The sequence below is a fragment of the Canis lupus genome, chromosome 1 (genome assembly GCF_003254725.2).
Source record: "Canis lupus dingo isolate Sandy chromosome 1, ASM325472v2, whole genome shotgun sequence".
Lineage (NCBI taxonomy): Eukaryota > Metazoa > Chordata > Mammalia > Carnivora > Canidae > Canis > Canis lupus.
The window spans coordinates 114,115,001-114,122,600 of record NC_064243.1 but is presented as its reverse complement, the minus strand read 5'-3'; the positions used below and the strand labels follow the sequence as shown (position 1 = coordinate 114,122,600).

The 7,600-nt window shown below is 61.2% G+C and overlaps 1 protein-coding gene across 1 annotated transcript in view; it reads left to right on the top strand.

Moving 5' to 3' along the window:
• The first annotated feature begins 4,047 nt into the window (after positions 1 to 4,047).
• NCCRP1 (NCCRP1, F-box associated domain containing) overlaps positions 4,048 to 7,600 on the top strand; it is a 3,639-nt gene continuing 86 nt past the window's right edge. The window contains exons 1-6 of the mRNA XM_025425056.3: positions 4,048 to 4,390; positions 5,248 to 5,310; positions 5,405 to 5,456; positions 6,065 to 6,160; positions 6,735 to 6,873; positions 7,008 to 7,600. The exon at positions 7,008 to 7,600 is cut by the window's right edge and continues 86 nt beyond it. Of these exons, the coding sequence (XP_025280841.1) occupies positions 4,084 to 4,390; positions 5,248 to 5,310; positions 5,405 to 5,456; positions 6,065 to 6,160; positions 6,735 to 6,873; positions 7,008 to 7,148 (798 nt within the window). The 5' untranslated portion in view covers positions 4,048 to 4,083 and the 3' untranslated portion in view covers positions 7,149 to 7,600. The remainder of the gene's footprint in view (positions 4,391 to 5,247; positions 5,311 to 5,404; positions 5,457 to 6,064; positions 6,161 to 6,734; positions 6,874 to 7,007) is intronic.

The window sequence follows — 7,600 nt, the reverse complement described above, 5'->3', positions numbered from 1 at the left end:
CAACCTGGGCCAAAGACAGACGCTCAACCGCTGAGCACCCAGGCGCCCCACTTCATTCCCTTTTCTTACCGAGAGGAGTCCGCGGCGCGGCCGCGCACGGCTTCATCACCCTGCCCACGGGCCCTCGGTGGTCTCGGGTTGGCGCTGCCATGAGGAAGTAGTGCCGCCTCTGTGTGCACACGTGCTCTCGTTTCTCATGGTTAAATCCTGGGAGGGGTGGGATGGCTGCGTGGCAGGGTGGTTTTTGTTTGGTTTGGGGTTTTTTTTGTAGCGCTCTCTACACGCAACGTGGGGCTTGATCTCTCCACCCCAGAAATCAAGAGTCACGTGTTCCTCCGACTGAGCCAGCCAGGTGCCCCGGGTACCTGGTTTTATAACAAATTGTCAAATTGGGGGCACCTGGCTGGCTCAGCGGTTGAGCATCTCACTTCGGCTCAGGTTGTGATCCCCGGGTCCTGGGATCGAGTCCCGCATCGGGCTCCCCGAAGGGAGCCTGCTTCTCCCTCTGCCTGTGTCTCTGCCTCTCTCTGTGTGTCTCTCATGAATAAATAAAATAAAATCTATAAATAAATAAATAAATAAATAAATAAATAAATAAATAAATAAATAAATAAATAAAATCTTTTTAAAAAATTGTCAAATTGTTTTCTAAAGTGGTCCCACCATCGCTCATGCTCTTGAATGTTTGGTGACACATGAGAGGTAGTTTTGGGGAGGGGGGCTAGGTTGGTCACCCTGGCCTCAGCCTGTTTAGAAAACAGGTCCCCACACTAGGACCTTTATTTACCACCAGAAGGTGGACAGAGGGGATGTGTGAGATCTGCTTGGCTTTGCAGGGCCCGGGGTGGGGGTGGGGGTGCTCTGGATTCCTCAGATCTAAGTTTCTCATAGCACAGCCTGGAGAGGAGAGATGCTTCTTCAATTTTCTTCAATTTTTGATTCTGGGGCCAGAGGGACTGAGGCCGACTCCTGGCAGTGGGACCTGGGAAGACACATTTGAGTGAGCTCCCTGGATGAGTGTGACAGGCTGTAAAGCTTGAGACCACTGAGTCTGGGGTAGGGGGTGGGCTGGGTGAGAGGGTAAGTTACTCCAGGTAGAGAGAACCTTGGGAGGAAAATCCCTGAGATGGGAGAGAACAGGTCATGGAGGCAGGGGCCAGAGATCCAGGCCTCAAATGGCAGCCAAAGAGCTGAGATTATTCTCCTGAGGACACTGGGGAGCCATGGTGGGTTTAACTGGGACAGTGACTGCTTGGGTTTGGGGTCTTATAAGACCCCTGTGACTGCATCCATGAGGGTGTGTGTGTGTGTGTGTGTGATTAGAAAAGGGTGAGGAGGGGATCCCTGGGTGGCTCGGCAGTTTAGCGCCTGCCTTCGGCTCAGGGCGTGATCCTGGAGTCCCGGTTTCGAGTCCCGCATCGGGCTCCCTGCATGGAGCCTGCTTCTCCCTCTGCCTCTGTCTCTGCCTCTCTCTCTGTCTCTCATGAATAAATAAATAAAATCTTAAAAAAAAAAAAAGAAAGAAAAAAAGAAAAAGGTGAGGACCCCAGGAGAGGGATGATGCGAATGAAATGTGGAAACTGGAGCAGGGCAGACAGAGGAGGGGTGCGGACCCCATTCTACACACTCCTTGCCTCTCTTCCTTTGAGGTTTCTGGCTCCAGGCCACTCCCTGCCCTGGATTCTGACCTGGGGACAACCGACTCCCCTCGCCAGACACTCCTGCTCTGGCTCTGCCCCTTCCTCCTCCTCCCTCGCCCCTCCTCATGCTGCTCCTGCTACCCTGAAGACAGGTGGGCTGGCGGCCAGGGGTGGGGGTGTGTCTGTGTGCTTGCGGTGGCGGTGGCCGGGGGAGTGTCTCCAGTCACGCTTTGTGAGCTCTGCGGAGTGTCTGGAAATCTCCTGGGGCCTTCCTGGTGCATCGTGGGCGCCCCCACCCATGGGTCCTCCCTGACCCCCTGACCCCTCACCTCCAGGGCCCTGGCTAATTTTCACCTTTCCCAAGAGAAGTCACTGCACCTCTTGCCTCAGTTCCCTGACCTGTGAATGAAGGAACTATTACCAGTTCCCCCTCCCGGGGTTGTTGTGAGGTTCTGGACAGACACTCGGGATCCCTGGGTGGCTCAGTGATTGAGCGCCTGCCATTGGCTTAGGGCGTGATCCCAGATTCCTGGGTTCAAGTCCGGCATCGGGCTCCCTGTGTGGAGCCTGCTTCTCCCTCTGCCTGTGTCTCTGCCTCTCTCTCTGTGTCTCCCAGGAATAAATAAATAAAATCTTAAAAAAAAAAAAAGATAAAGACACTCAATAAATGTGACCATTGTCTCTTGTGTGCTTCTGTGGGGGCCAGTGTTTCTCCCTGGGGGGTGGGGACATTTGAATCTCTGTGCCTGGGTGTCTCGCCTGAGACTCTGGTGTACCCCACCGTCAGCGTAGGAGCTGTGCAACCTTGGGTGAGTCACCAGACCTCTCTGGGCCTGTTTCCTCATCTGCAAAACGGCTAAAGCAATAGTATCAATTTCCTAGGGAGGATATGGAGATTGGGCCAATTACTCCACCTCAGGAACGCAGAGCCGGGCCTGGCACACACGCAGGCCTCAATTACCAAGCAGCATCAGGCGGGGTGAGCTCAGCCCTGAGTGGCTGCGCATGTGCCTGTGGCGTCCCGCAGGAATCTGGGCCAGGAAGCGCCCCAGAAGCATAGGAGGTTATGTAGGGCAGCCCGGAAGCAGGCCGGCGAGGGGGGCCTCTCTTTCCTCATCTGTGAAATGGGAAGAGCAACTGCACCCCAGCAACCCGCAGGGCGCAGGGCTCGGTGTGCGGCGGGGCACAGGGCGCAGCGGGTGGCCGCAGCTCCATGCAGGTTGGCTACGACCTTTCCTTTGTCCACAAAGCGTAGGTAAGAGTGGCGCCCCCCCCCCCCCACCACCGCCCTTCTCTGTTGCTGGAGGAGGGTCTGAACTGGGAAGCACCTGGAACAGCCCCACGTGCCCAGAGCACACTCACTTGGAGGCTGCACACTCACCGGAGCTCCGCGCCTGCGCCTGCCTGGGCTGGGTGTGGGCTGTGGCCCCGGGCAGGATGTGGCCATGGGCATCTGGCCCTACAGGTTCCTCATCACCCCACTTCCTCCGCACCCAGACCTCTTGCCCCCACCGTCGCCCCATCCCTCACTCCCAAATCCCCAAGACCTCTCTGTGTGTGTGGGGGGGTGTTGGCAGCCACGCCCCCTGCTCCTGCCCTGGGGAAGGGGTGCAGACACCCCCCAAAACCCAGGGTTGGGGTGGCGTGGGGAGGGTTTACTGCTCCCCTCTCTGCTGCTGTCCCAGGGCCTCCTTGGGGTCCCCCATCTCTGTGCCTTCACTCCTGGGCCTCTGAGTGTCTCTCTGCCTCCACTCGGTTTCCAGAGCAGGAAATGTCAGGGTCCCCAGGGTGTGTCCCAGGGGAGGGCAGGCAGAGGCAGGGCCTCCCCCCACCTCCCACCCCCTGGATGAGAGTGGAGGTGAGGGCAAGAGGGGGTCTTCCTTAATTAACCTCTTAATCCTGCCACAGTGGGTCTTTTTTCTTTTTTAATTTTATTTATTTATTCATGAGAGACCCAGAGAGAGGGAGAGAGGCAGAGACACAGGCGGAGGGAGAAGCAGGCTCCATGCAGGGAGCTGAGGTGGGACTCGATCCTGGGACTCCAGGATCAGGCCCTGGACTGAAGCGACACTAAACTGCTGAGCCCCCGGGCTGCCCCACGCTGGGTCTTAATGGGGCGGGGCTCATATGAGGGCCCGGAGCGCTGGCATTAGCTCCTTAGTCACATACTCCACCCCCATGCCTGGGCCCTCAGCTCGCCCCGGAGAAACTGAGGCAGGAGGCTTGGGAAACCGAAGAGGGGCGGGGGGGGGGGGCCGGACTCCTGGGTCCTGGAGGAGACACCCCCCCACCAGCCTCCTGGACTGAGGGCGCAGGGAGCTGGGAGCTGGAGTCCCGGGTGCGCACCGGGCCAGAGCCCTCCCCGACCACGCCCGCGCCCCGCCCCCGCCTCCAGTTAACCCCGAGCCCGCGGGGGAGCCGCGACAGTCGCCGGAGCCCGCGGATGGAGGAGGAGCGCGACCCACTCGCGTCCGGCGGCGGGATGGAGGCCGACGAGCCCGCGGCCCCCGGGGAGCCGCCGTCGCCGCCCCCGCCGCCGTCGCCGCCGTCCCCCGCGGCCCCCGAGCCCCCCGGGACCCCCGGGAGCCCCGAGCCCGAGCGGCCGTCGGAGGCCTACGCCCGGCAGGTGCTGCTGGAGGAGTGGCGGCCGCCGGGCGGGAGCCTGGAGCTGCCCCCGCGCCTCACCTGGCAGCTGCTCTTCCTGCGGCGGCCGCTCTACCGCAACCTGCTGCGCTCGCCCAACCCCGAAGGTGCGGGAGGCGCGGGGGGGCGCGGGAAGGTGCGGGAGGGTGCGGAGGGCGCCGGAAGGCGCGGGAAGGTGCGGGAGAGCGCGGGAGGGTGCGGGGGTGTGGGAAGGTGGAGGAGGCTGCGGGAAGGTGCGGGGGTGTGGGAAGGTGGGGGAGGCTGCGGGAAAGTGCGGGGGTTGCGGGGAAGGCGCGGGAAGGTGCGGGTGGGGGTGCGGGAAGGTGCGGGAAGGTGTGGGAAGGTGTCGGAGGGCGCGGGAAGGTGCAGGAGGGCGTGGGGGGGATGCGGGGGGGCGCGTCATCCCGACCCCCCCCCCCCCCGCCCCCGCCGCCGCCCGGGTCTCCGACCTCTGCGGCCTGCGGTTCACTTGGACCGTCAGTCTCCTCATCTTTCCGTCTGCTCCCTCCCCTCTGTGCCCTGGTCTCTTTCTCTGTGTCTCTACATCCTTCCTTGTCTCTTCCGTCATCCTGCGTCTCTCTCGTGCCACCCCGCATCGCCCTCTCTCTGTCACATGTCCTTGTCTGTCTCTCCTGGTGTCTCTGTCTTACCCTGTGTCTCTCTCTCTCTCTCCCTGCCTCCCTCCGCCTGAACTTCTGGCTCTTTCTCTAGGCGCCTCTTCTTTCCCTCTGTTTCTGTCTCACCAGGATGCCCTCCTCCTCCTTCCCTCCTTCTTCACCACATCATCGCTTTCCCCCCAGGACATTCTCAGGGCTCTCCCAGGACCCTGACTCACACATCCCTGCCAGGCAGGTCTGGCCTGGCACCGATTCCTGCCCTTCCAGCACAGCCCTGGGGTGGGGGGGTCAGGCTGAGGCTGGAGGGCTGGAGGCCTGCGGAGGCTCCACTCACCTGTGCATTCCAGGCATCAACATTTATGAGCCAGCACCCCCTACTGGTCCCACCCAGCAGCCCCTGGAGACTCTGGGTAAGAGCTTGGCGGCTCTGCCGGAGGGGCGGGAGGGGCGGGAGTGGTCCTGTGGAATGGGCATGTTCTAACCCTTCGCTCCTCCACCTGCCAGGCAACTTCCGCGGGTGGTACATTGGGACTGAGAAGCTCCAGCAGAACCTCAGGTGAGTGGCCAGGACCCCCGGGGGGCCTGCGTTTGTTTCCCTAGCTCCAGCCTCTCACCGCAGGGCCTAAAGAAACTGCTTGTGTGCCCCTCTGGGCCTCAGTTTCCTGCTCTGCACACAGGGTTTGTCATAAAAGAGAACGCTCGTAAAACACAGCACAGGGTCTGGCTGGGTCGAGCTTGCGTATGGTAGGTGCTCAATAAATAACAGCTATGACCGTCACTCTACCTCTTTTCCTGGGAAGGGGAGTCGCCCAGGCCACCACCTGCCTCCACTAAACCAAGCCCATTGGGTGGGACGGGGTAACTCGGGGGCTCGGGGTCACACAGCCTGGCCAGGGAGCCCAGCTCTGCTACTTCCTTGCTGCTTGACCTTGGGCAAATGACGTCCCTTCCTGAGCGTCTGTTTCTCTTCTGCATCGTGGGGTTCAGCAAGTCTGGCCCTCAGAGGGAAACGGAAGAAGCTGAGGCTATAAGGTGGGGAGACAGTGCTCAGAGCCCGTACACGGGCGCCCCATGAGGTCTCCACAGGGGCGCGGTGATCAAGGTTTCCGGCTCGCAAGGATCCCAGCAGGTCCCAGACCTCAGCTCCCCGTGCCCTCTCTCCAGCTGGACCGTGAAGCAGCAGTGTGTGGACCTTCTGGCCGAGGGCCTGTGGGAGGAGCTCCTTGATGACGAACAGCCAGACATCACGGTCATGGACTGGTAGGTGCGCCCCGCCGGGTGACACCCAGGGCTCCCCAGAGCCCCAGCCTCACCTGTCCTCCCCTGGGTGAGCCTGTCACCAGGACCCTCATGCCATCCCAGGATCCAACCCTGCCTACCGTCCTAGCCCCTTCCCTCTGAGACTTCCAGAGATGGGCCAGGCTGCACACCATTCCTTCTTCCTTAGATGCTTGTCACCCTCTGTCCTCGACGCGAATTCCTCTTTAGGCTTTAGGATTCTGCTACCCATGGCTCCACCAGGAAGCCTTCCCTGACCACCCCCAAGCTGAGTCAGATGCATTATGCTCCAGTGCCCTGCACTCCCCCCATCCTAGCCCTTAGCATTCCTGGATGGTCACTGTCGGGTGACCGGTCTGCCTCCCGCACCAGACTCTGTCTCCCACAAGGACACTGTGCGGGGCTGTCCCCGGTCGGTGCTGTGTTACCAGTACGACCCAGCCGGGAGGATTCACAGTGGGAGCCAGCAAGTGTGTTGTGTGGCATCCAGGGCCAGGGGTTGAGGTTGGGACACTGGAGCTGCAGTGGCAGCTGAAGGCCCGGGCCCCACTGCCAGGTACGAGGACAGCCGGCTGGACACGTGTGTCTATGAGCTGCACGTCTGGCTGCTGGCAGCAGACCGCCGCACAGTCATCGCGCAGCACCACGTGGCCCCCCGGACCTCTGGGAGAGGCCCCCCCGGCCGCTGGCTCCAGGTGAGGCTCTGTCCTGGCTGCTGACCCGGGCCATGTGTTCGTGTCCCAAGACCTCAGAGAGGTTGGAGGTAGGAGAGAGGCTTCACAGGTCCCTGATAGGACTTCTCCCTAACCCTGGGCGCCGCCCGGTGCAGGTGTCCCACGTCTTCCGCCAGTATGGCCCCGGGGTGCGCTTCGTCCACTTCCTGCACAAGACCAAGAACCGGAGGGAGCCCGGTGGGCTGCGGCGGACAAGGGTGACCGACTCCTCCGTGTCTGTGCAGTTCAGGGAGTGACCGGCTAACTCCCCGCCTGTTCTGTCCCCTTGTCTCACTTATCCGCTGCCTTGACACTTTCCTGATCCCTTAGCACCTCCCTGATCCCTTAGCACCTCCCTGCCCCTTTGCACCTCCCCGACCCCTTAGTATCTCCTTGTTCCCTCATCCCTTCTGACCTCTCAGCATCTCTTTCACCTCCCTGACCCTTAGAAGTCCCTAGCCCTTAGCACGTCCTTGACCCTTGAGCTCTGTCCTGTTGTCATAGCGCTTGCTTCCCCCCTCACCCCACCATGCACCACACCGCCTGTTCCCTGAACACCTCCGTGACTTCCCAGCTCCTCTTTGGTCGCTGACCACCTCCTGGGCCCCTGACTCCTGCCTGGCCCTTGACTTCCCACTTGGCATCTTCACGGACCCTGGAATGTCTTGGACTCTGGCATTTCTTCTGCACTGTCTGAGCTCCATGCGGG